Source organism: Acanthochromis polyacanthus, chromosome 17 (genome assembly GCF_021347895.1).
Source record: "Acanthochromis polyacanthus isolate Apoly-LR-REF ecotype Palm Island chromosome 17, KAUST_Apoly_ChrSc, whole genome shotgun sequence".
NCBI lineage: Eukaryota > Metazoa > Chordata > Actinopteri > Pomacentridae > Acanthochromis > Acanthochromis polyacanthus.
The window spans coordinates 17099283-17127254 of NC_067129.1; the positions used below are offsets into that span (position 1 = coordinate 17099283).

Here is a 27972-nt window from a genome sequence, read left to right on the forward strand (position 1 = left end):
AAAGTGCACAGAGAACCCTTTTCTAATTACAGTTAGCTTTGATCAAGAGTGAAAATCTATTTAGAAGTTTATTCCATGAAAATAACCCCTTCCTTCCTTTAAATGACTTAGATATAACTCTACAGTGTCTCTTCATTCACTTCTTCTCATTTACAGCAGCTCAAGCACACCAGCTCACCTACAGCTCTGCTCAGGTACTAGAAGATCCCCGGTTCACATCTTGGCACGGGCCTGGGATCTTTCTGCATAGACATTGCATGTTCTCTCTGTGCATTCATGGGTTTTCTCTGCGTACTCTGGCACTGTGCCTGTTTGTCTATGCAGCCCTGTGATAGACTGGTGACTTATCCAGGGTGTCTCCTGCCTTCCCCTAAGTCAACTGTGATAGATTCCAGCCCACCTGCGACCCTAATGATGATTAAGCGGTGTATAGATGATGGATGGATGGATGGATGTTTGAGCTATTAATTCAGAAGTCCTTGGACAAGGAATGTTTAAGCTTTAGTAGTTACAGAATTAATTTTTGAAATGACTGCAAGCTGGATTCAACATATTGACATGCACTGCAGCAGTTGAACCTAAAGCTCCGACAGTCCACCATTGTCCACTTATGTACAGTTTATTCCATGGAGAGGACTCCCATCAGTGGTTGTATGGCGCCCCCTTGTTGCTGCAGCTGCTACCCAACATGGCAAAATGAGTCAAAGCGACATTTAAATACAGAAGTGCATCTAGGAACAAGAAAAACACCATTATGTAGAGTAGTATTATATTTATTGCTTGTGCAATTTCCACAGGAATTCTAGGACAGTGATTTTTACGAATCATACAAATGTTGCTTAAAGAAATATTGCTGATTTAGAAATGAAATTACTTGAAGACCACAGTGCTGCACTTGGACACCACATAAAAACATTAGAAAGTACAGATGGTTTCCATGAGTCACCAAGGCCTACACGTCACTTCAAACAAAACGCACAGTACAAGGATATCAAAATAGACACAGATATTATTATAAAACATGTTTCACACTGCATCCGACATGTGAGGAGGAACAGAACACGTACTGCTTCTTATCAAAATAATAACTTGTTATCCAACACATAGAAACTACAAATGTCACTCCAAATTTATTGTGCAATTTTTTTCTAAAAACTTGATTAAGGCAACAGTAGGACAGCACCACAGATGTAACCACTGGAGTTTCAGGTAGGTAGTATCAAAGGCCACAAGACACCCCCCCAAAAGATTTTACAAATATATTTTCAGGAGAAGACAAACAGCTACAGTTTTGGGTCAAAAGTTGCAGGTTATGATCCTCACTTGCCTTCCTGAGCAGTAGTTGGAAACTTAAAGAGTGTTTATAATGATTCATAAGCCATCAATAATTAAGACTGGCCTTTATATAGCAAAAACCTAGTTGATTTATTGTAAATATATATTTTTAAATAACATTATCATAAATATTTACCACAACAGTATACCAGTCTTCAGATCAAAGACTTTCACAGTGGCTCCTTGCAAAGCCCTAACAAATCTTCTTTGCATAGTTAATTGATTCACTGATAGTAAATGCATAAAAAACTAAATCAGTGTGTAAAAGATGGTATCTAGTCAATATGTGCAGAAAGTGTGTCATTTGCTAACAGAGCAAAGTGCAAAATCTATACACAGATTGCTGCTGTGGCTATTCATGATAGCCTCACGGGGCAGTTTTCATGCCTTTCTGATGGCACTGGCTACCAAGGTTTCTCGCCTGGTGGTCACAAACGCCTGTTGTTTCTCATAATAGGCTGCCTCGTTAATAAAAGTGGGATAGACTGTGCCGGAGCCTTGGTAGTGGATGGTCTTTCCGTCAAACGTTTGGAACATTGGGTCACCGGGGTTCAGCGGCTCCCAGTCGCAGTCCTGAAACAACAACAAGCAATGACCGCAGGGAAGGTAACTCGAGTATGTTGCTCATAGTAAAGTAATATATTCTCATGTCAGCTGAGGAAGTCTCATTTCCTCTCTCATATTAGCTAGTGTGCATAGGTTCAGTAGTCCAAACATGCACTGATCAGCCACAACATCAAAACCACCTGCCTAATATTGTGCAGTCATAATAACAGCTCTGACCTGTTGAGACATGAACTCCACAGACTTCTGAAGGTGTTGTGTGGAATCAGACACCTTCAGCAGTTGCTTTAAGTCTTGGAAGTTGTGGGGTGAGGCCAACATGGGTGAGTTTACCCTGCACATTCCACAGCTGCTCGACAGGATCGAGATTTGGGGAAATTGGAGTCGACACCGTGAACTTTGTCAGGTTCTTTAAACCACCCCTGAACATGGTTTGTACTGCAGCAGGGAGCATTATGCTGCAGGAACAGGCCACTGCCATCAGAGAATACCTCTGCCATGAAGAGGTGTAGTTGGGAAAAGCGGCATCCACAAATCAGCTCACCTTCTTCCCATAATGCACCCTGCTGCTATCCCTTCCTCAGGTTTATGATGCACACTCCCCCAGCTAGACATATGATGTAAAAACAGACGGGACTCATCAGACCAGGTCACCTTCTTTCACTGGACTAATTCTGATGCCCCCTGCAGGCCTCTGACAAAGTGACTCAGATCCTTATGCCTGGGCATTTTCACTTCTTCCTACACATCAACTTCAAGTACAGACTGCTCAATTGCAGCTTAATATATCACATTCCTTGTCTGTTGTCATAGTAACGACATAATCAATGTTATGTGCTTCACTTGTCAGTGGTTTTAATGTTGTGGCTGATTTGTGTGCAAGGCTAGAGAGTGAATGTAGACGCTTTTCATGTATGTACCTGCAGGTTGGGGTGAACCATGGCAATGATGTTCCCGTTGGCATCTCTGGGGTAGTCGATCCTCTCTGACACCCGGAAAACTTCCACCGTGCAGGACGGGAACTCCATGCCTAAACAGCACACAGAAACAACAGAGACATTCTGTGTATAGATTTATTATGGCTATGGATTACACAATGAAAGGGACATGTCTTCCAGGCTGTTTGCCCAGTTACAAGACTTCCAAACACAGTCAACTCCCAAAGGCTTACAAAAAGCACTGGAAGAGGATTTGGAAGAGCATTTATCAGCAAATTATTATAATGCAGCTTTCGCTCATGCATTTTGAAGAGGTCAGAGACTTATCTAGAAAAAAGGACAAAATCCATGTAAAAAAAAAACCTAAAAAACCCAACACAAAACAAAAAACAACAATTCCACTGTACTTGCTAAGTACTAACAGCATAATATGATGGTGAGTGCTCTCATATATGGCAATTGGACTTTTTTTTGGTGCTTGAAGATACTTAACCTCTAACCTAAGAGAAAATATGTATTCAAATAGACTAGTGGGGAGACTCACAGGGCTGAAGGTTTTAATGGTTGCAAAACAGCGTGGGGATGGATGTCAGGACTGCATTATAAGTAGCTGGTAAGTGGTGCTGTACACTATCTTTCCTGTTTCAAGATGGCTGTTCCTGTTTAACATGGCTGGACTGAGAGCTCCCTAAAACCATCTGTCTTCTCTGTCCAGAATGTAAGTATTGCTATTCTTACTGGGGTGAACTTTATTTATATGCAGGTTTGAGATTCAGGTTGTTGATGAGTCTTAAGTCATGTGACCTGGAAGTGACAAAAAACACTTCCCAGATAGCAAACTATGGGTGAATCAATGTTGAATCTATGTTGAGACCTAACGTCGAAATTATACAGAAAGCGCAAGGTTGATAAAATGTTGAGTCAACGTTTGCTTTTCAACTATAAATCACACTTTACCCAGATAGCAAAATATGTTAAATCAATGTTGAATTAGGGTTAAGAAGGTTGAATTGTGGTTACGGTTGAAGACTGATGGTTGGATCAACGTTGATTCAACAACATTTTGTCAACATTGAAGTTTGTGTTTAAAAGATACCATTGAATCTACATTGTATTTTGGTTTAATTAAAATGTTTGACAGGCCAATGTTTAATTAATGTTGAATCTATGTTTGCAAACATGTAATCTATGTAAGCAAACGTTGACTCAACATTTTATCAACCTTGCGCTTTCTGTATAATTTCGACGTTAGGTCTCAACATAGATTCAACATTGATTCACCCATAGTTTGCTATCTGGGTTGGGACTCCCCACCAGGCATTTAGAATGGAAGAAACCTCCAGGATTTGGGGTGAAACATCTTTAAGAATCAAAAAGAGAAATCCAGTTGTCTTCGACTCAACCTGTTCGGGTTGCCATGGCTCGGATAACGGAGAATCTACAGACATAACAACAGGAAGCTAATGTTGACGGTGACACTGCTAGCATAGTGATGCTGAGGAGGTAAAGTGTTTATTATAACCGAGTTCAGTACAAAATTTTACCGTAATCTGTCCATTACTTGGTGACATATTTCAGTCTGGTCATCAGTGGTGGACATTTTAAAGCTTAACACTGTGATGTTATGTGAAGGAAAAAATAAATGCAGCAAACTATTAGGATAGAGAAAAGTAATTAGTGTGCAGTGCAGTTTAGATATTTATACTGAACTGAAGTCAGCCAATGGAGAAAGGTCACACATTTTATATACAAAGACTACCGTTCAAAAGTTTGGGGTGACCCAGACAATTTCATGCTTTCCATGAAAACTTGCACTTCTATTCATGTGCCAACATAATCGGACATATTTGTATCTCATTAGTTTTCATGTTCTTGGTGAATCTAAACTGTATCCTCTGACATCAAAGGGATTTTTAACCTGAGCTCCATCACAAGAAGCTTGAAGGTTTCCCACCGTTCAACCTTTGGAGTTGCGCAGTAATTGTGGTGGTGTCTGGCACAGCTCAGACGTTAACTCAGTAGATTCTTTAATTAACTGCTTTACCTGTTTAACGGCATAGATATGCAGGTGGCGGCACAGAACAGGAAGGACAAATGCTTCGACAGTCACAGTTCGAGTCGATGTGGATGGTGATTATTCTTCGGAGCGAGACGCTTTCAGCTGTAACAAAATTGGCTCTTACAGCGAAAGGAGTTGTTCCTTCATGCTGCTCAGCTTCAAAGCACAGGAACAGCAATTCATCAGCATGCCCTAGCATTCATTAGAGCCAGTGTGGTCCCACTACAGAAGATTACCACATCATTGGCAGCCAGACTTTAATGACATGGAAACTGACCAACTCCCAACAAGCAGACCATTCAACCGCAGGACAGTCGGAGGAAACCGACAGACCACAACTCACACTTGGCACAGACCGTCTGTTTACGTAAAAAGAGGAGGGGGAATGCTGCCTTGGACCTGAACCATGCAAACACTGCTGTGTGCCTCGGGTAGAGGATGGGCAGAGCAAAGGCATGATGAGGCAGATGCAGATAAAATTAGAGGTCCAAGCGTAGATACATCTGGTTGAGTCAGACGCTCTCCCATGGGCATTTTGTCACAAAATGTTTGCCGTCACAGGGATTCAGGCAAACAAACTGCTCGTAAACAACCTATTTTCCTGTTACATAACACGTCATGAATCACAAAGTTAGGCTCCAAGCACAAATACAAGAGACAGCTTAGTTAGCATAAGAAATACGGACTAATTCAGTGTCCGAATCCTTTAAGATCGACAGTCTTACCTTCATTGAACAGTTCGATGAAGTCCAGGGCGTGTTTCAGTATTACTCTCATAGCTTCAAAGATGTTACTCCTCAAAACACCTTGAGGCTGAGGACCCACTTCCAGACCTGCAATGAAACAATCAAAGAATATATCAACTGAACTGGTGCCTTAATTAGGAATAGAATAAATGTCATTCAGTTGCAGGACCAGATAAGTCGTTTTGGTGGCATGATTTACTCCTGAAATCTAACTTCCCCATCTGGTGTCTGGGAGTCGGAATGGAAAAATCATACTGGGCATCAGAGACTGTGAATGAAGAGACTCTAAACATTTCTTTCAGGAAAGTCAAACAATTATATTGACACTAAAAATGACACAAAGAGGCAAAAAACTGAACATAAACACACGCAAAATGAGAAAGGGAAGCAAACCGACCATGGGGCGACAAACACCGACTACAAACAGAAGCAACATTAACACACTCCAGGCAACCACACAGAGACAAAAATGATCATAAGGAAATGCAAACTGACCACAGAGGTGCAAAATGGACACCAAAAGACTAAGAATAACTACACAGAGGATGACCACACAAATACATAAAATGATCATAAAGAGATGAAAAACTACACAAAAAAGACAGAAAAAGTGACCACAGAGAAATCAAAGTGACCGCAGAAGTGCAAACAGAACGTAAAGCTGCCTGGAAATTAGCAAAGAGACTGATAAAATAAAAATTGTAGCTTTTCTGCTAAGATTAAGAAACTATTTGGACATTTCAAAATGAGAAATTCTGTAAATTTGCTGAAAAATGGGATGTAGTTGCAAATTAAAATCCTTTGCCTGTCAAAGACTTGCTGTTTACTCAACATTTGTAATATTGACTTCCTGGAGGTCTCTGTGCAAGCTGCTATACAGCTGATCTGTGCAACTGTTGGTGATTTAAAAAAGAATGCTTAATATAATGTATGTTGCAAAAAACCCTGAAAAAATTGCATTAAGGGAAAACATTGTATTAACAGAAATGCAAAACATTTTATTCCATAATCTCTCTACCAATATAAGCTAATTGAGGCTATGAATAACACTTTTCTTGCATTTATTTGGCAGAAATCTATTACGCTGAACACATTTTCTACCTAATAATAATGTGCAGTTCATTGCAGCCAGGAATCACACAGTAAACATGATTCTTAACATATATTTACTTATTTTGCTAATGCTCCCCTCTTCTTTAACACTCTTTCCCAGGTCTCTACACCCACCACTGGCCCTGTCCTCAGAGTTTTCCTGGACTAGAGAGACTCACCAACAGGGTGCTTGGCTACAGAGCGTGAAGTGGAATATTTCAGAAGAGGATGTTCATTCAGCAGAACAAGACAACTAGCTGGAGCAATGGCTTTCTGGAACACAAAACCAACAAAAACAAGATGTCAGCCGCACATAAAGACACACAAACACCACAACGCATCAGCCAAATGTTTCAAGGTTCTGCTCGACAGAATGGAAAATTAAATCTGCCTCAGCTCATGCTGGACCAAAGGTGACGCACAAAATAACAAACAGACACAGACACCCTGTGCATGAATCAATTTGTAGCTGGTAGCCTGTCTTAGTCATCAGTGAAAGCACATTTTTAGGCCATCGTGATTCATGCTTTATCGGATAAACCGTCATCAGAGTGGTCCTCTACATCACTGGATAGGGCAAACAAGTGGCTCAGATAACAGAAGGTTGTTTGAGCTCATCAGCTTTAACTGAGGGATCCATGCATCAGTGGAGGAGTTTAATGGACCCTGTCAACACCTGAAGTAATCAGTGCTGTGCAGTACCTGAACACTGTGTCTGTTCTATCAAATGCGACTAAAGCAACTAAAAATTATTTTTACTGTCATTTAATCTGGCAATTCAATTCATCAATTATTTATCTGGTCATTAAAAAGCTCAGAAAATGAGGGAGAATGTCAGTTGGTGTTTTTCAAAGCCCCCAAATACTCATTTTACTCTTATAACAGAGTAAATAAAAAACTGAAAACAGTCAAATTTAAATCACTTAATCAGAGAATTCAGTCAACTGATTATTCAGTTGATCACTGCAGCTCAGTTTGTCATAGAATTAGGCTGATCCTTACTCTGGATGTTTCAAAAGACAACTCCACTGAATTCAGCCTTTAGTGAATCATAAGGAAAAGCCTCTAAAGTCAGGACATTGGAACATGAAGCAGAACAAGGATCAGGAAGGACACACAGTGGGTCATGAAGTAATTAATGTTTGGTGACTATATAATAGGTCTGTGAGTGGGTGGGTGATTTCTGAAGGTAATCTTCTATCTATGTAAATATGGGTGACAAATTAAACCAAAAAAATCTACGCAGAGTGTCTTAATAAGGTGTCGTTGCATAATATGTCCCCAGATCAGTGTTCCTTGGCATTGGCACTAAGTCTGTGAACTCTACTGGAGGGACAGACAATATTCTTTCAAAAGATATTCAATCATTTGGCATGTTTCTCCTCCTAGAAGTACTCAATTTGTTTGAGATGTGATGTCTGTGAAAGCCACAGATTTTCCTACATTTCACAGACTAGTGACCCTTTGTGCTAGCCTAGCCGCGCTAGACCCATGTTTCTGAAGGCACAAGGGTCTAGGGCCACTCGACAGGGAGGGAGGCGGGCTAAAAGGTTGTCTTTCACATCACTCTGCAACAATTGGGTAGGTATACAACCAATCAGCGCAACGAATAGGCTGACGTAGTTCCAAGAGCGCCGGCGGATTGTGGCTAAGTTCCATTAGCTTCCCAACCAGCGGAGCCAACTGGTATATTAAGGATTTGCCATATCCCGTCGGCATAAGTCCAAATACGTCTTTCTTCTCAATGAAACACTTCAGTGCCGTCCTTTGTTTATCTTTCAAGTTGAATTTTAGCTTCAAATCTTTAAGGGCTGTGGCCAAAGCCGAGTCGAAAGATAACTGTTTATTGTGCGCCGGTTGTTTCTGTCAGAATCGTCGCGCCTCTGTCGTCACTTAGTTACACCCGCCTTCTGACTCTACACTTCATGGTGATTCGTGATTCTTCCATCTAAGGACACAAGTGAACCTAAATCATATCAACAAAATGATCCTCACTATTGAGTTCAAGGGTTCGGTTCTTTACTGGAATTCATCATCTCTTTGTGGTATTTTGTCTTTCTTAAACTAATAAGCGCATCTATCACGAGTTCTGTTGCTTACAAAGAGTTTGCTGCTTTTGGCTCCTTTTGTCCTCCCTGGTGTTGCTCAGCGTGATTTTGCTTTGAGTTGAAGAACAAGAAAAGCATGAAAGAGCCAGTAACAGAGACTATGCAGAATATACTATTTTAAATTCGTACGTGATCAAATGTAGAGTAAGGTATATTACACACAGAAATATATAACATGAAGCATGTGAGAAGGAGGCTTTCACTTGTTTATGCTATTCATACTACAAAGTTCTTCCTCCACAGGGGAGCTTCCAGTTTTAGCCAACACAAAAGAAAACTCACCAGCTAAAAATGAGAAAAAAACAGAAATTTAATTTTTTTTAACCAGTTTTGGTAATGGGTTTTCATTTACTCAAATATTATAGACATTTTGTTCATCATATTATCAGAAATAACAGGTAAATGTATACATTTCTGTTTAGAAAAGGTAAAACTGTCTCATTGCCTTTACTGTGCAGAGACCAGGAGTCAATGTAATGCAGATATTGCAATTGTAATGCCTGCATTATTAAAGCCATAAACCTTCACATCACACCCACCAGGCTTTTTAGAGCTTCAGAATATCAGTGCGACTCCAAATGTCAGCCATGGCATTGTTCTGTCCAACTGAGCAAGACAATGTTCCAATATCTTTATAAAAAGGCAGCAGATTAGACAAAAGTTATGAATGGACGAGTCTCAGTTTTGTATAGACATTCCCAGTGGCTCCCTCCACTGAAACTCCACGTTTCATTAATCTGACCACATCAGGAAGGACATGAATGCAGACATGTTTTGCAGCATGGCTCTGCATGATCTCTAAAAGCTTTTCATGCTGTAATCCATTGGATCTTGTTGCATAAATTAAGAGCTAATGGTCTCAGTGAAGAACACTTTATAGGGCTCAGTCCTATCTTACAAGTAGATATCAAAGCTGCATTATTAAAGAGACACTTTGTGTTTCTAGGTCAATAACTGGTGAGCTCCTTCAGGGGAGCATACTGGGTCTTTCATTCTTTTTGTTACATATTGACAGCTTCAAAATTGCTCATGTGACCTCTGTTTCCTTCAGAGTTGGAGAAGATTGCTGTTTGGCTCCTTGACTATAAACGTCCTCTTTGAGGCAAACTGAGGCATTATCCAAAACTCAGCTAAAACTGTTAATTATTTAGGCTGTGTTTTGGATAATCAGCTCTTGTGGCACTAAAAGCACTTGGCAAGACTTAACCGTTAGCAGGGAATGGAGCCCTGTGTCACAGTGTAACATTAAATATCCTGGAGGGGGCTTTAATTCAGTGTCACTTTGATTATTCGGAGAACTTCTGGCCTACAGCAGCTCTCCGCAATTCATTAACAACATGCTGCCGCTGACTCAAAATAAGCATGTTAAGGTCAGGGCCAGACATTGCCCCCAAACACAGTTAAATCTGGAACACATTCAAAATCTTTATCTTTAAAGTGGAAATAAGATTTGTCCAACTCAACTCAAGGAAAGTCTCAATTACAAATGGATAAATAATGCCACCAGAAAGCATCGTAATTATATAAAAAGAAGCAGCTTGACTAATGTTCCGTTCAGATTAAAGACTTCCTAAGGCAAAAACACAACTATATCCACCGCTGCTGTGCTCTGGAAATGCCAGCTGAGAGGGATTCTACATTTCTGACTGCTGAATAATCAATCATAAGTGTGCCTGTCGGCTCTCAGGGGTCTTGACTGTCTGCTTGTTTTTGGTTATTCGTCTGTTTTAGTCGCATTCGCCTAACTTGAACATCTGCCATTGTAGTACTCTTGTCCCCTGAGAGGACTGTAGTTTAACAATGGAAATAAGCTTCTAGCTTTGCTGCTTTTATCCTCAACAGTTTAATAGTGTGGCAATGGCACTTGTAGTTACGCTTAATGCCAACAAATAAATCTAATGCCTCTTTGCGGAGGCCTTGAACCTTTTTATGGTTGTAAAGAAGACATCTCTTCAGGCTCATCTGGGCTTTCTGGCTGAGAGCACATGATTACCAAAGACAACATGCGTCCCTCCTTTGTATTTGGATGGTTGAGCCTTTAAATGAGTTTGCCCAACACTAAAGGTAAGCAGGTCTTTCAGCTATTCACATATTAACTGAACCTCAGAGAAGGGAGCTGGTTTTAGTAAATCATTGACTCAGACAGAGCAAATCAAGACTTGGAGCCACCAAGTGTAGAAGGAAGTATCAAGATCTTTTGCTTAATTCAAATATCGCAATTGAAAAATACTCAGATAAAAGCAAAATTTCTGCACTGTAAACGTTTGTGAAATATTATAAGCAAAATGTAATAACGGTATAAAGTACAAATATTTCCTATGCATCAAAATGGGCTCTGTCACTGTTCTAGTTTTAAATGTTCTACTAAGTAACATGCAAGCAGCATTTACTATGAAGCCGATTTAAAGGGAGAGTCAGCGATAATAACGTAACAGTTTCTGTCTCCCCACAATCCTAAGATGTTGGTTCCATGTGTGCGCTCAAAAAAATTTGGTGTTCACACACAGGACAGGCTCTGTGGATGGGAAACAAACAAAATGACTTAGACTGATACTAACTACCCTATTCTAGCGTGTCCTGTGCACATCATACTCATGCACAGAACGTAAGGAAATAAGAGGGTAGATGAGTGGGAATGTGGGAAACGGAAATGAGGAGGATGAAAAGGCCAATTCCACATTTTACATGTCCACAAGTGTAGACATTCTGTAGATTTGGTCGTCCATCCAAGTCTGTGTGAATACATGCAGACTGAAATTTGTGACTGCTCTGACTATACGCACTGCAAATGACAAGCAAAGCAAATGGAGCTTAAAACAAACGGTTATTATGAGGAGGGTCTGTACAAGGAAATTCTCAGTCATCCACGGCTTTATAAATCACCCTTAGAAGAGTCGTAATTGAAATAGTCTCTGCCAGACTTTCAAAGTGCTTTGAGTTGTACATGTTTTCCATCTACAGTACCCAAACACAGTGGGAATTCTAATGTCTCCAGAAATCCTGTGCTTTATCTGCACGTTGTGCTCTACACAACTAAAGAATAATCGCATTAACACGGTGCTACAGTCTAATCTGTAACTACCTGCTGTATCCTATTAAAAATGCAAAGTCACAGCCTTGCAGAAACATCCACAGCAGCCTTGTGAGTATTTCTGTGGTTGATATGAGGGGAAATGAGACTGCCTGTGTAGCAGACAGACATGTACATACTGTGTATGAACAGGACCACATACCTGTGTGCTTTGAAAGCTTGCATCAGTTGTGTAGAAAAATTAAGTGGCCCTAAATATGGTCTGATTACTAGCTAAATATCAACAATCTTTCTCCTGATTCACAGGCTCCATCTACAACTCATTTTAGATACCGTCAGGATGTACAGTCCACTACTGTATTTGTGATGTTGGGTGTAAAAATCAGTAGGACTTCAAACTTCTCTTTGAGGCTTCCACCTTTATGTAGTTCATCATCTGCAGGTTGAAGAGATCTTTGGAGCTCTCCAGGATCAGGGTGCAGCCCATGTTGGACGTCGTGTTGTGGAGGTCAAAGATAACATCGTAGGCCTCTGGACTTCCTTTGGGTCCAAACTCCTTGTTGATCTCCTGGGCTCGCTGCACCTCATAGGGCAGCTCATCTCCTGCTGGGGCACTGCTGGGCCACACACACACACACACACACACACAGACAGACACACAGACACACACACACAGACACACAGACACACACAGACACACACACACACACACACACACACACACACACACACACACACACACACACACACACACACACACACACACACACACACACACACACACACACACACACACACACACACACATATAAATGCAGCATTAGAAAGCTGCCAGATGCCTAAACATTCACAGCTTATCACACAGTTCAGTTGCAAGAACAATGAGCAAAGAAACGTGTTAATTATTTACACAAAGGTGTCCCAGACAGCATATCACACTTTAACCCGACAGCGGAGAAATCTCAGTGAGCAACAAGCTAGAAGGCAACGCAGGGTTGAAGTGGAGAGAGTGTGCGGAAAGGATCAAAAGCTGGAAAACAAGTGCTTCTTGTTTGTGTGGTATACATTTCACCAGGAAAACATTGATGACTACAAATGACCACTTCTTGGTCACTATTTATGGAGAAAGTCATGGCAACTATTAAACCAATGCAGGAGGAGAAAAGCTGGATTCAGCAGGACAGTGGCCTCCCTTTGTGAGCAATAACAAGAAATTCTATCCCATTTCTTGCATGTCTGCGCTACAGGATCTTTGAAGAGTACGTTTTGTCCTCAGGCTAAGCTGTCACTCTGCATGCTTTGACCATAGAATCAGAGTTGTCCTCTTTTCTTCTCTTTTAAAGCGCTGCAAAACAACCACTAGTCCAGGACATTCTCCAAGCTACAGCAGAATAGCCCCTCTGCTGCCCATATTGTCTCACATCTGCTCTTTAAACCCCATTTTCAGCAGCTACCTGCTATTGTCTGGACTGTAGTACAGCAGCACGGTGAGAGCAACAGCTGATGAAGTGGACTCCAACACACTCCACACACGACTGCAGCTGAGCGGTCATACAGGCGCTGTATTTGAGGAGCTGTCAGTCTATTTCAGTTGACGAAAAAGAGACCATGAGCTGTTTTTAGAAAAGAGTCTCCAACTGGTTAATCTGCTTATATGTTGCCTTCAGAGGCCAAACAGTGTGTAAGCTGGAGACGCTGAGAAGATCTTTAAAGGTCGACTAAAATCTGCACGAAGAGGCCGGAACACTTCAGTCAAACGATCCCGGCTCTCAGCAGCATTTTAGCCTCTATCAGTAAACTACTTAATACAGCAACAGAAATTATGCAATAATAATGCTATTAAAGGCATTATGGAGGATGTTTTTTTTTGTTTAATTTGTCTGATTCACATAAAATGAATATACTGACCTTTAGTGGACTTGTATGCATGGTCTCTAAAAGAATAAAAAATAAAAAAAAATAACTGTGGACATGGCAGGACCTGAAAAACATCAGCCAATCAATGCGCTCGGACCGAGGTGTTTGGTTTGCTCCCTTTCCTGTCAATCAAAAATCTTCCAGCTCAGGCCTAGTTACGTAGATTACGTACGCCTTGGACTTACGTGTTTTCTGTATGTGTTGCTTTGGTATAGCTTCGTAGTTAGCTGGCGACTTGTTTTGCTCATCTTTTTTTGCATAATGGCAGATAAAGATCCAGGGGGACCCAGCCGTAAAAGACAACTTCACGAGTGCTACGCAAGTTTCTGGAGGGGGGCGTTTCTTCGTAAATGTTAAGAGGGGGGAGGTTAGAGGGGGGTGAGGGAGAGGTTGTATGTGCGCATGCTACGTTCAAAGTCGTAGGAAATTAAATCTCCTCTAATGCCTTTAAGTACAGTTTCTGTCACTTCCATAAAATCTTAACCATCATTTTTCAATTAGTCTGGTAAATGTGTGTAATAAATAAAACTGCATGTAAATTTGCCAAATAAAATATGTATAACACAGAATATTGTGGGGTTTAAATCTTAATATTTAATGTAGTCATGTAAATTAGTATTCAGTACAGTACTGTAGAGTCTGAACCTTGACATTTATGTAGCTGAGTCAAGCACATTCACAGAGCAGTAATACTGAATGGTATTAACCTGCTGGGTCAATTTGTAATCTCATTTCTCTGTTTGAAATCATTTGGCTCAACATTTTTTGCTTTAAATCTGCTCCATTAAAAAAAATGGACAGAATTGTATAAACTAGTGGTGCAGAAAATACTAAGCTCATTAATTAATTAAAGGTAGCAAAGCCAAATTCTAAAAATACTCCATTACAAGTAAATTTCCTGCATTCAAATCTCTGTGACTAAAAAATAGAAATATTAGTAACTAAATGTACTTTAATTAAAGTGCTTTGAAATTCTTATATTATTGGGCTACTGTGATTGCTATGTTTATATGTCAAGTTGATACTGATTGTGATTAATTCATATATGGTTTGGTACTTTACTTTTTAATAAACAGGGGCAGAGACTATCGATGGCCTCCTCAGAAAAAAGCCTGGCCACAAAGCACAACCAATAGTGAAGCCTGTTAGATGGCTACAGATGCAATCATAGAATTGAAGTTACATCCTGAGGCCTAATACTTGGAACAACCTTTCCATGTTTTTATTTTTATTTTTAAATCCAGTATTACATACAAAAGCGTATCATATAGGCAGCTCTCCACTGCAGAAACTCAGGGGAAGATGGAAAGCGGCGTAAATGTTTAAAGGAACAACCCTTTCTGCTTCCACTGTGGTGAAGGATCTGACAGCGTTGACTGCACTGTCAGCTGCCCAAATAATGCTAAATACATGAAACGGCTGATTTTTAATGGAATATCTCCAAAGGGGTACATATTCCAGCTACTATCAGTCCTGTGTTCTAATTGTGTGGAAAGGCTAACTGATGATTAGAAAACTCTTGAGCAATTATGTTAGCACATGAATAAAAGTGTGAGTTTTCATGGAAAGCATGAAATTGTCTGGGTGACCACAAATTCTTGTACAGTAGTGTACATGATTTTTAGGTTCACTCAGAAGCACCTACCTGAGAGTAGGTACTTTATTCACCCCTTAAAATGGTTCTGACAGAGGTTCAAAGGTGGTTCTTGTGGTTTAAATAAGGTTTAAGTGGCACTCCCACTACAAGTCCTGACAGTGAAATGGCCTTTAATCTCTAACTGGCAAACACTATAGCAATTGTCTAACTTCGCCGCTGCTATTACTTGATTCATGGTTTAGTATTCCAAATCTTAATCTGAAATGTAGTCCTATGTGACAGGAATGTGGTGGGTAAAAAGGCTAAAATTGTATCTTGCCATGTCCTGGCCAAGTGGCATAAAATGGAAATAATCAAATACCTTCAAACTACACTTCAGTGCAGTACTCTAGTCAACCCTCTTGTTGTCTTCATTTACCAAAATGGCACCAAAAAAATATTGATCCCTTGTCTGAAAAAAATTCAAAAATTCAGCAAAAAAAACCCCCACATAAATAAATAAATCCTTAAATGTAAAAAAAATTTGCAAACTCTTTCAGAAGAAAATTCCAAAAATTCCTTAAAAGTTTCCCTTAAAAGTTTTTTTTTTAAAAAATACCCTAATTTGGCAAGAAATAAAAAAAATTAAAAAACTAAAAAAAAAAATTTGTAAATATTTACAAAAAATGAATAAAAATCTTCAGAAAAAAATCCTAAAAATATCAAAAGTAAGTACATATATCAGGAAAACTTCTAATATTTTCTTTAAGAACATTCAGTAGAAAAAAAAATCATGATTTTTTTTCTGAATGGTCTCAAAGATGTTCTTAAAGTAACATTTTTTGAAACATTTCTTTTTCTCCACCAAAAAAATATTCGAAAATGTACCAAAAATGTTGAAAATGTGGAAGTTTTCACTGTGAAATTTTCCCCCCACATTTTCAAACTTTGAACTGGGTCAATGGGACCCGCAGGATGACACAAGGGTTAATCTACTTTCCCCACATTCATAACAGGAACATCAATATAGTACAAGCAGATTAAATGAATAAAGGAGCATGATGGAGATGAGGCCACCAACACTGGATGTCACCCTGGCATCTCTGTGATGATTAATGAATAGAGGGGACGCTGTTATCCAACCACATTACTGCTGCTGTGTGTTCACGCTGAACTCCATGAGCCAGCGTTTGCGTAAGACTCGGTTTCCCGCTGAAGTGCACACACACGCAAAATAAAAGACTTTTTTTTCATTTCTAAAGGAGGTCTTAAATCATTTGCAGCGCGGTCACGTTCCGCTCACGTTTTCGTTGCTGGCTGGCAGTCAGCTGGAGTCCGGGAGGAGGGACACGCTGCTCCGCTGTTATTGGCACAGGGGGGCGCAGAGGGGGAGGCAGGGGTGATGGCAAACATGCTTCACACTGTATCTGTGGCGGCTAGTAACACTGTGTGGGGAAATCTACACGTGACTCGAGGAAAAGAGTGGAAATCAGAGTGAATAAACACGTCTAGTTTGGAATAACCGCCTCATTCAGGGGATTCCATTTGGAGTCTGTGGATGCGTTTATTATTGTCTTAACCACACACACCCTCACTTGTGTGGCAGAACACACATATTCATGTTTATAATGCTGCATAATTTCCCTGTCATTCCACAAACTGTAGCAGAGATATTTAAGGGTCAAACATGGACAACAACAGACGATGTCACCATACGCATTTTGTTTTGAAGGAGCTCTAAATGATGTCAAACAGGATCCTCATTGTAACGTGTGTTTTCTGGATCTGTGCCGTCAAAAGTTTCCATTCAACATTTCATGACAGCAGCCAGGAGCAACAACAATAACAGCAGCAGCGGCAGTGGCTCAGCACCGTGTTTACCTGAGGTTCTCCGGGGTGAAGGCTCGGTTCAGGTCCGTGTCCACATATCTGGTGCACTTCTCCACAGCCTTCGGGTTGGTGATGAACGGCTTCGCCTCGACTCCCTTCCTCTGAATCTCGTCGCTGTTCTTCATCCACAGGTTCACCAGCGTTACGCCGGACATCTCGTTCCCGTGCGTCCCGCCGAATATCGCCACCCTCCTGGCCTCGGTGAGCCGCGCCGTGTTGTTGTAGGAGGACATGTTGGGACGGCGGACGCCGAGCAGAGAGGTGCTGAGGACGGACACACACAAGCGCGTTTCAGAGGAAAAGTTTCCAGGTGGAGCTGCACAGCTTCACTGCTCCTCTGCGTGCTCCGGCTGCGCTCTTACGTAACGCTGCCTTGTTGTGGTCGCTCACTGTGCGTAAAACGGGCTGAGTTGGATACGCTCATCTCCGGTTACAGGAGAAACTCTCACCGAGTTCCTCCCACTAACTACCTGTTACTGCTCCCCTCCCACCGCCGCACTCACAGGAAACACCTGCTGCGCTCTTCAGGCGGAGTTCTTCTAAAATAACACGAAATTCCCATAGTTTAGTTTGAACATATTGCATTACAATTCTAACGCACAGTGAGCTGACTGAGATTAGTACAGGTGTACTGTCAAGCCACAAATGCCGGAATATACTACTTCTGCCGTTGTTCTTCAAAAGTAAAAGCATTAGACATATTTCAGAAGCACAAAATGACAGAGGAAATCTAATATAAATTAAAAACAATTTTAAAACACAGCTGTTTTCTTTCCAAAATGTCAAGTTCATGTAGTTACATAATATTGCTGAATACAGCAATCAAACACAGCATTAAAATCACTGACAGGTAAAGTGAACTGATCTCATTACAACGCAGTGCTCTGCTTGGAAACCTTGCCTCCTGGTATTCACATGGATGTTAGTTTAACATGTACCTAAACATTACTCCACCCTCCATGGCTACAGAACACTTCATGTGCCAGAACAGGCCCAGACTTTGCTGCTAACATCCCAGTGCCAGACACCACAGGACTCCCCCAGAGGTCTTCTGTCCATGTCCTGTTAGGTCAGAGCTGTTTTCACAGTACACGATATCAGACCTTTGGCTTTAATGTTGTGGCTGATCAGCAAGAACTAAGATTCAACTAAATTTGCTCTTCCTGAGATCATTATTATTGTCACTTACCACATTTCTAATGTTCAAAGTAAAAAGGCGACAGACAATTCAGATGATTTTGTGCAAAACTGCCAAACACATATAAAACATGCAAACTAAGTTCCAGAGAATATACCTACTTTCTTAAAGGAGAATTCCTGAAAATTATTTACCCAAAGCAGTGGGATAATATCATCTATTAAGCTCATGAATGGTTTGCACCTCTTCTCTTTATGTCACCCCTCTGTTCACACTAAAATGGTGTCTTTCTGCCCCCAAGAGTGGAAAACATCCAATAAAGCAGACCTGTCAAATAATCGGATTCTGATACATTTGAAAACTCCAGCTTTGTGTTTGAGTTTAAACAGCTTTTATACTGATCAGGCTTAGCATTATGACCACCTGCCTAATATTGTGTTGGTCTCCTTCATGCTGCTAAAACTCCTCTGACCCAGTGGGGCATGGACACAGGACCTCTGGGGATATGTTGTGGCACTGGGAGGGTGGCAGTGAATTCTGTGGGTCCTATGGGTTGCAGGGTGGGACCTACCGAGATCAGGCTTATCCTGGCACATCCCACAGATCATCAGTAAGATTTGATGGTGAGGAGTGAGGAACCCAGGTGAACAGATTAACTCTGTCATGTTCCCTGGGCCACTCCTGAGCAGTTTTTGTAGTGTGTCGGGGTGGATTGTTCTGCTGAGGGAGGCAGCTGCCGTCAAGGTATGCTGTTGACAGTTGTGTGACCTGCAGTGTTTAGGTGGGTGGTACATGTCAAACATCCACATAAATGTCAGGACTCAAGGTTTCCCAGCAGAACGTTGCATTGTAATAAGATGATGGATGTTATTCACTTCACGTGTCTGTGGTCATAATGTTGTGGCTGATCGACGTATAAAGACTTCATTCCTCAATCAGAATCAGCTTTAATGGCCAAGTATGTACACAACATACAAGGAATTTGGTTTCCGCTGTTGGTGTCACTCTAGGAATATGGAAGAGAATAATAAAAAATAAAGAAACTATAGAAAGAGAACCAGGGAGGGAAAAAATAGAAGTAATACATCAATAAAGTAATCAATCAGGTTGCTGAGGCAGTGGAGAGCAATTCTGAATAAGAAAAAGCAACAACAACAAAAAAAATCCAGCACAGAAATCAGCAAATTCAAATAAATCCTTAAAAACAATTAGAATTCAAACATTGATAGTTTAAGCAGTTTAGGGTTTGAAAAGCTTGAGAAATTAACTTGTTTAGAATTTCCACACAGGGTCCAGCTGCTGGCAAGATGCTCAAAACATCCATCCATTATCTATACACCGCTTCAACCGTATTAGGGCCGTGGGGGGCTGGAGTCTATCCAGCTGACTTAGGGTGAAGGCAGGTCACCAGTCTATCACAGGACTACATATGACAAGGTTCGAGGTTCTACTTAGATTTTAGTGACATTTCGGGCAAAAAAACCCTCAATTTCTGTTTCATGGACTCAAAATATATCATCCTAGGGTCAAATTTTCTCAGGAATCTGAAAATGGAATCATTTATGCAAACTCTTTCATGATTTCCACAATACCAGATGCACCACTCACACCCTCCTTGCATTTTGTTATTCCTCGCTGAAAGGCACATTTAACAATTGATCCAATACTGTCTGAAATGTTTTTCCCTTCATTGGCCTCAAAGTACTTGTCACACACTAGGGAGGGTTGGACCCGAGCAGAGAGCCACACTACCAAGACCGGAGGAGATTTAGAATGATTTATTGCAGCTGGGGTGGATAATGGCAGGTGGGAGATGACTGAAAGGGGAGGTTCGGGGAAGATGATCCGCAGGAGGGTTTTCGGGGAGGGAACCAGGTGGTTCTGGCAGGTCTGCTGGGATTTGGACCGGAGTGTGGCTGATGGTGGCGGATACCTGGCGGCCGGTGACTGGTGGAGGAAGGAGCGACGACCCAAGGAGGAGGGGAGGAGGTTCGGGGGCTTGTGGTCCCCAGCGATCCGGTAGCCGAGGGGTTCGGAGGTGTAGAACCGGCTGGCGTCCAGCTGTGTTCGGGGTGAGGCGTTGGAAGACGGGAGAGCAGCCGGCGTGCTGTCGTGGGCTCTGGGGAGTTCAGGAAGGGAATGGGGGGGTTCCGGGCTGACTGGAGGGTCCAAGGGATCTTTGCAGGGTGTCGAATGGTTCCAGGAGGGGACACAGACAGGAGACTTGGAGGCAAGGTCCCGGACAGCAGAGTATAGACCTCTGGGCAGAGAGAAACACAGTTTTTGTTAAGAACTTCAAAAGTTTCAACTGGCTACTGTGCAGCTAGAGAGAGAACTGACTAGTCAGTCATCAATCTGGCAGGGAGTGGAAGGATGAGCGCAGGTTGTGTAATCAGTAGAATGTCCATCAGCTGTCCGGGACCCACGGGGAAGACAGATTGCCTGAGTGGAAACAGGTGTGATCTCATACTCCACTCAGGTGATGCATGGGGAGGAGAGAAGAGGCAGAAGAGCGGATGGGAGACAGGGAGGGAAAGGGAGGAGAGAAATAGGGAAAAAGGGGTCTTATTCTTGGGGATGTCAGGTGAGGAGGGGGCCCTGACAGTACTCGTATGAAACTTCATTCAGATTGAAGTCTTTTCTGGAGGAAAGCAGTTTGCCGTTGACTTTCCTGGACCTGAACTGTGAAGCACAGCCATCACTGTATCTCTGCCAGTTACCTATATATCCTGGACACTTCTGCCTCAGTGTTTCAAACATTCTTCTTTCAAAAACTTCTGTAATAATATAAAAAGCCTTTCCTTAGTTGTTCTGGCTGGATATATTGACTTTATCATTGAATAAGTACATGTATACAAAATTGGCAGACGTTTTCTAAAACAAATATGAAAACTTGGCCGTAAAAAAAACTTGATCTCAATTTATTAAAGTTATTAGGCTAAAACAATGTAAACTGCTTGTAGCCCATATAAATGGGTATAAGTGACTCAATTTTGGTTGCTCTACTTGACAATTGAGTGAATGCAAGTTTTTTTTAACGACAGCATGTATTTTTTTCACAAACTGAAAATTGATGGGGGTGGGGTTAGTAAAAGTTATGATTTTACTTAACTAATGTTGGAATACACTTATGTGTTGGGTACTGCTTTATTCCCAACTAAATTACAGAGATTCATGTATAGTACATGCAGATTTACAATTAAATCAACTCTATAGGGTGAATCAAAAGCCAAATTCTTACCTAGAGTCTCAAAATTTCCAAACAAAATTGTCACCGGACATCTTCAGAAGAACTCGCTGGTATGACATCATTTCTAATTGCAACCACTGAAACTGATACTCATTCAAAAGAACACAACATCGAGTTCTTATTCTAAGGTTAATAGTAAGCAAGTAACCAATAATTTGCAAGCAGCAACAGGATTAATGTGTGTATTCAAATTATTTTGTCACCAAAATATGGTCATTTTCACCTACTTTTCAGCAAACATCAAGCAAAAGGTCACTAAAGGGCTAGTGATACACAATTTTTGGTGCTATATTCTAAAACTACACTATTTTTTCTATAAAAAACACAAGACATTGCATGTAAGGTACCCATTTATTCCACAGTATTTTTTCACACTGATGTCACAAAAACCTAACTCAACCTTTCAACCTTATCATATAGAGACAAACAAGCACGGTCACATTCACACCTACAGATAATTTAGACTCACCAGTTATGCTCAGCGTGTTTTTGGACTGTAGGAGGAAGCCGGACCACCTGGAGAAAACCCATGCATGCACAAGGACAAAATGCAAACTTCATACAGAAAGATCCCAGGCCGGGATGCAAACCAGGGATCTCTTACCTGCAAGGCAACAGTGATGATCACCATTCTACTGTACACAATTCTCAAACAAGGCATGCATAAAGACCTAGTGCACCCCTACTGAAATGAAAAAAATGACCTTTTTTCTTCCATGTCCATTAAGTGGCAGACTAGGTGTTCAGATTTACACCCATCATGTTAGGTGGCAGTGTAGGTAAATCAAAGCCACAAAAACATTTCCAGTGTACGGTGAAGTTTAGTCCCACACCAAGCCTTTCAGTTGTTGCCTATGTGACAGCAGCAAAACTGAGGCTAAAATGAGCAACATTAGGTTAAGAGAGACACTTGGAAGAAAGCTTATCCTTATCAGAACCGACTGAGTTTTAAAAAACCTCAGCAAAATTTGACATTTTTTTCTTCAGCATAAGCAAAATTGTAGAAGAAATCACAGCCTTATAACATGAGTCAGTGAGGCCGACGTTACGAACCTGTTCTAAAAGAATCTAACCGCTACATCCATTTTAGTCAGTCATACAGAAAAGCACTAGCCTAGCCGCGCTAGACAACCCACGGCAACGAATTTAATTCTCTGCCAGGGTGGGTCTAGTTACCCTCCATAAGGCTTGAGGTTGGATGCTCCTAAAACTGGCCGGACGAATCAACATGAAGTGTAGAGTCAGAAGGCGGGCGTAACTAAGTGACGACAAAGGCGCGACGATTCTGACAGAAACAACCGGAAACAACTAGCCTAGCCGTGCTAGACAACCCACGGCAACGAATTTAATTCTCTGCCAGGGTCGACAACAAAAACGACAACAGTCGTTGAGCTCCATTAGCACCGACTCTGAATAATCTTTCTGTTAACATGTCTGTAATATACTTGAGCTTCACCTATTGACTGTATAAATAAGGCTTCACCGAACTAACGCATCCTCTGATTTCCGGCGCTCTAGGAGCCTATTCGTTGCGCTGATTGATTGTATACCTACCCAATTGCTGCAGAGGGATTTGATAGGCAACCTTTTAGCCCGCTTCCCTCCCTGTCGAGCGTCCCTAGACCCTTGTGCCTTCAGAACATGGGTCTAGCAGGGCTAGGCTAGAAAAGCACCAGGCTTGGCAACCTCTGAAAAATGGCACTGATTGCATTTTTATAACAGATATGACCTGGTTTTTGTACAGGAACCCAAGCAGTGGAAAAGGTTAAAATAATTTATTAACAAAGTGATCAAAAGCACTCAGTGTAACTTTCATTTAACTTATGGCTATATTTTTTTACTTCTAAAAATTGTGATTTTCATATCCAGGCACTTTTATTTTGAACATATCAATAAAACATATGTTTGTCTAAACACAATTTTAAAAAAAAACTGACATCAATGACAGTAAAAATGCTTTGATGCAAAACATACATTTAAAAAATCATATTTTACTTGTAACACTGTTGGTATATAAACATTCTCCATCATGTCATCCTAAACCTCAGATGCTTTAGACTAACCATCTGTTACAAAGTCCTCTTTTTGATTAAAATGTCTGCTTTGCTTTGTTGTGCTTGTTTTTCCTGCCACTGTGTGAAGAGGACGTTTCACTCTGACAGAGAGAAGAGTCTGAAAACACAGAGCTTAAACTGGACTCAGCTGCTGGCCGTGTTTGGTCTTTCTTTTTCGGTTTAGGAGCCTCCATTTCATCAATTTCTGTAAATAATTTCACTTCAAGCAAAACATTTCAGGTGCTTTTACGTTTTTCTTCTTTTTCTTGCCTCTCACATCATTTCCTGCCTGATTTTCTGGTGTCTCTGAGGATGGGGAGGCCTGTTTAGCCAGAGCTTTCGGTGTTGCCTCATCATTAGCTGCCCTGCTATCATTACGTTTCATTGATTCCTTTTGCAGTCACAGTTGAGCCTTTTTTCTTGTGTGAAAGTCGGACACAGATATTCGGTGTATATTCTTCTAATTCATTAATTTCAGTAGGAGCTGAGGGAATCTCTCGTGTATCTTTCTTCTTCTTCTTTTTCTCTTTTGCAGCGTGAGAGTCAGATGCTCTTTCCACTGTTTCCGCGGAGGTCACCGACTCGCTGTCGTCTCGTCTACGTTTCTTCTTTCTCTTGTACCCAGTTTCTGCTACAGCTGTCTGACACGTTCTGTCTGGTTCCTCAAAATCTTTTTCCGCCTTGTCCTCTTCTGCTGACACCTTCTTCCTCTTCTTTTTCTTCTTCCTGACCCCATCATCAGCTTTCTCCAAGCTTCCACTGGTTTCTGCTGATTCACCGGCTGGTTTGTCTGCAGGCCAGCTGTAAGCATCAGAAGATGGCGTTTCCTCGTGTGTCTGAGCAGCGTTTTCCTCTGCATCAGCAACAAGGAAGGAACTGGTCCTCTTCTTTTTCCTTTTCCGCACAGACACAGAATCACCGCTTTGTGTCACAGTGTCTTCGCTTAATACCCCTAACAGTTCAGCGTCTTGGTCTTCACCGCCCTCTGTTGTATTCTGAGCGTTATCCACATTTTCACCCTCCTCTGTGTTCTTCTTCTTCTTCTTCTTCTTTTTAACTGACACTCCTGTTAAAACCTCATCAGAAAAGCTCACATCTATGCAATCGTCTCCTCCAGTGTGATCACTAGAAGATCCCTTTTGCTTCTTTTTGTGCCTTTTTCCTTCAACATAACTGGATTCTCCCGTTTCCTGAGAAGCTTCTTCCAAACAATCTTCCACTTCTTGTAACTGTTCCACTGGCTCTGAAGTCAGGTCTTTTTTCTTTTTCTTCGGCGTCTCTGCCACATCATTTAGAGGTTCAGATTGGAGATTGGATTTTAACAGCTCATCATCCTTGTTTCGTTTCTTCTTTTTCTTCTGCTCTTTGCCACCTTTCTCCACATCTGATTCTAAGTGTCCATCCTCTTCCTCTCTCACATCTTCTGCTGCTAGCTTCCTTTTCTTCTTCTTCTTGTTTTTTGCATCAAGAACGTCCCTCTCCTCCACTGTGATTATGTTATCATCCTGTGACAGGCTCTCCACAGAGTTGATCTCATGAATCTCCAGCTCAGCGATGGTCTGTGACACACTGGGAGTCTCCTCCACCTCAGTAGCTCTCCCATCATGCTGACTCCGGCCCTTTTCTTCTTCTACATCTGCATGACGTCTTCTGCCTTTTATCTTCTTCTTCTTTACTCTACTTTCACTGCCCACTGTGTCACTGTTAGCATCAGTCTGCAGGAGATTTTGGCCCTCAGGTTCACACGCTGCCTGCTGTGTCTGGGGTAGATCATCTGTGAGGAAAACATCTTCCTGAGGCTCTGCTACAGCTGTGGATGCTTCTGGACCATTTGGACTTAGTGCACATACTGAAGCACCGCTGTCATCCTCATTTTCTTTTTGTTTCTTCGTCTTTGGTGTTTCAGTGGCGCTTGTGTTACTTGTCACTAGTTTAGCACTCTCTACCAGAGCTCTACTAGAAGACTCTTCCTCCTCATCGCTGCTTTTATCTGTAGACAGTATTTCGCTTGACTTGGGTGTTAACATCTTCCGTTGTCCTCCCTGTGACGTTCTATGTCGAGCCTTCATTGATCTCCTCACTTTCTGTTTCTTCTCCTGACCGGCTCCCTGGTTTGATGTGCACCAGGGTTGCGAGCACTTCGCTTTTAAAGACACCACGAAATGCTTCTTCTCCTGTCAGATGACACACAGGTTCTAGTCACGTTCACACTCAGAGTCTCTGATTACTGATGGCATTAACAGCCTGCTTACCACCACTTTGATGTCCTCGTCTTCTGGCTTTTCTTCTTCTTCTCTGGAACAGAACACAGGCGTCTTATTAGCAACCAATCAAAACATATTAGTGTGCAGGTTAGTGTACTTCAAAATCAGGGGAACATCTTCTCTAATGGTCCTGTCAGCTCTCTAACAGCAGATGTCACTGATCTCCAACAACAGCGAGGAGGACTATTTTATGGAGACTGTGAACCAGGAGGACTGGTGCAGAGACGACAGCCTCCTCCTGAACCTTAGCAAGACCAAGGAGCTGATTGTGGAATACAACAAGAAGCAACAAGGGGCATACAATCCACTCAGGATCAGCGGGACAGAGGTGGAGAGAGTGGAGAGCTTCAAGTACCTGGGTGTTAACAACATGCAGGACCTGATGTGATCACATCAACACCCTGGTGAAGAAGGCTCGACAGCGTCACCTCAAATGCCTGAAGGACTTTAAGCTCCCTCTCGAGGTGTGCTCTCTCTCTCTCTCTCTCTGTATATATATATATATATATATATATATATATATATATATATATATATATATATATATATAGTGTGTGTGTGTGTGTGTGTGTGTGTGTGTGTGTGTGTGTGTTTTTAGTCTTATTATTCTTATTGTTTCAGTCTGGAACAGGAGCACAGTGCATTTCACTGCTGCACATTACATTATGTATAATTGCGTTTGTGATAAATAAAGGTCCTGAATCTTGAATCTATCAGTTTCAGGGTTTTTTTTCAGATGATCCAAAGCAGATCTGGTGACCAACACAAGTTGCCATCAACTCTGAAATCACACAGACAGAGTGTTCCTCATTTTCTTCAGTATACAATTTGTGCAACTCATGTAAATATGAGAAAACGTCTGAAACAGAAACAAAGATGGAAACAGACCTTTGAGTATTAAGTCTGAGATCCCCTGGATTAGTCTTTTACTGAGTGCTGGTGGATCCAGGCTATGTTTTATTATTATTATTATTATTATTACACACACAGCTATAAATGAAAGCAGGACTTTTCCTTGATATAAACGTACTCTGATATTGGAGGGATGGATTCCTCCGGGACATCAACTGTTGGTAAAGACGCCAGATCTTCGTCTCTTTGGTAGCTCTGCCACAGGTCTCTGACACACTTAAAGAAGCCTCCCATCACTGCATTCTGTGAGAAAACCAAGACTTTAAAAGATATCCTCAAGCCTCTGCTAATGTCAGAAGAAAATGTGTATAAGCGTTGGTTATGCTTACATGAAGGGATGTGTTCTGCTTGTTCTTTAGTTCTTCAATGCATATGCGTCCAATCCTTCTCTGTCTGAGGAAGGAGAAGCTGTGCTTTTGTAGTTTGATTCTCTTCACTTTCTTCTTTCTGTCAGGCTTGGGCTCTTCAGGTGAAGCCGAATCGTCACTTTCGTCTCCATCAAGGAGGGATGGAGGGTCTGATCTGAAGCTGGAGGACCTTCGTCTTCCTGATCTCACAGCTTCAGGTACAGGTTTCTGAGTGATGAACAGGCTGTCCCCAGAATCGCTGCACACACACAGATACACGTCAATAAAGCAGCTGTTACACAGGAGGATGCATCGCAAAAGTGTTCCTCACCTGTCTGTCTCAGCTGGAGATCCATCCCTCTGCCCCACTGATGGCTCAGTCAGAGAGATTTCAGCTTCAGTAACTACATCTGACTGAGTCCCTGTGACACTCATTTGTGTCATTTTGTAATAAAACAGCGATCAGCGCAGTAAAAGAGCAGTCTGGTCGGAAACAGAAAAACTGAATCTGTTTAATGTTTCCAACCGCAAGATTAATAACAAAGATATTAATCAAACATGAGGCTAACGTCGTTAAACAACGAGCTGCACCAAAAAACACACTCGCGCGTCTCAAGAATAACCAGGAAGTGTTTTAGCGTCACCGACGTGACGAAGGACCACCTGATCAATCAAAGAGAAGGAAAAGGACGCTAAAGGAAACAAGAGCATTCACTCTTTGTACTTCCGGTGTCGATTGTAGTAAATACAT

At 41.5% G+C, this 27972-nt stretch overlaps 2 protein-coding genes across 4 annotated transcripts; both read right to left on the minus strand.

Moving 5' to 3' along the window:
- Window positions 1-757: 757 nt before the first annotated feature.
- aspa (aspartoacylase) lies at window positions 758-17653 on the minus strand. Of its 2 annotated transcripts, none has more exons than XM_022194924.2 (6): window positions 17248-17653; window positions 12292-12490; window positions 6914-7007; window positions 5622-5729; window positions 2820-2929; window positions 758-1908 (listed from the first exon to the last, which is right to left on the minus strand). In XM_022194924.2, exons 1-6 carry the CDS (start codon window positions 17487-17489, stop codon window positions 1717-1719), a joined length of 945 nt encoding a protein of 314 aa, XP_022050616.1. In that variant the 5' UTR covers window positions 17490-17653; the 3' UTR covers window positions 758-1716. The 2 variants fall into 2 exon arrangements, with proteins under 2 accessions (XP_022050616.1, XP_022050617.1); XM_022194925.2 differs by having other exon boundaries at window positions 12292-12487; window positions 17248-17651.
- Window positions 17654-20157: 2504 nt separating this feature from the next.
- LOC110951716 (ABC transporter F family member 4-like) lies at window positions 20158-27871 on the minus strand. 2 transcript variants are annotated; one of them, XM_051937473.1, is made up of 5 exons: window positions 27553-27871; window positions 27204-27480; window positions 26993-27117; window positions 25951-25993; window positions 20158-22248 (listed from the first exon to the last, which is right to left on the minus strand). In XM_051937473.1, exons 1-5 carry the CDS (start codon window positions 27663-27665, stop codon window positions 22123-22125), a joined length of 684 nt encoding a protein of 227 aa, XP_051793433.1. In that variant the 5' UTR covers window positions 27666-27871; the 3' UTR covers window positions 20158-22122. The 2 variants fall into 2 exon arrangements, with proteins under 2 accessions (XP_051793433.1, XP_051793432.1); XM_051937472.1 differs by lacking the exon at window positions 20158-22248 and adding an exon at window positions 23405-25872 and having other exon boundaries at window positions 27553-27868.
- Window positions 27872-27972: the final 101 nt, after the last annotated feature.

What these genes read in the sequence shown, in the direction of transcription:
- LOC110951716 (XM_051937472.1), bottom strand. Translation starts at nt 27,665, where the DNA reads ATGACACAAATGAGTGTCACAGGGACTCAGTCAGATGTAGTTACTGAA. An exon ending in TCCATCCCTCCAATATCAGA is followed by an intron (nt 25,994 to 26,992) that starts GTACGTTTATAT and finishes GTTCTGTTCCAG; the next exon opens with AGAAGAAGAAGAAAAGCCAG. An exon ending in ACGAGGACATCAAAGTGGTG is followed by an intron (nt 25,873 to 25,950) that starts GTAAGCAGGCTG and finishes GTCATCTGACAG; the next exon opens with GAGAAGAAGCATTTCGTGGT.
- aspa (XM_022194924.2), bottom strand. Translation starts at nt 17,489, where the DNA reads ATGTCCTCCTACAACAACACGGCGCGGCTCACCGAGGCCAGGAGGGTG. An exon ending in TTCACCCCGGAGAACCTCAG is followed by an intron (nt 12,491 to 17,247) that starts GTAAACACGGTG and finishes TGTGTGGCCCAG; the next exon opens with CAGTGCCCCAGCAGGAGATG. An exon ending in AGATGATGAACTACATAAAG is followed by an intron (nt 7,008 to 12,291) that starts GTGGAAGCCTCA and finishes TTTGTGTTCCAG; the next exon opens with AAAGCCATTGCTCCAGCTAG.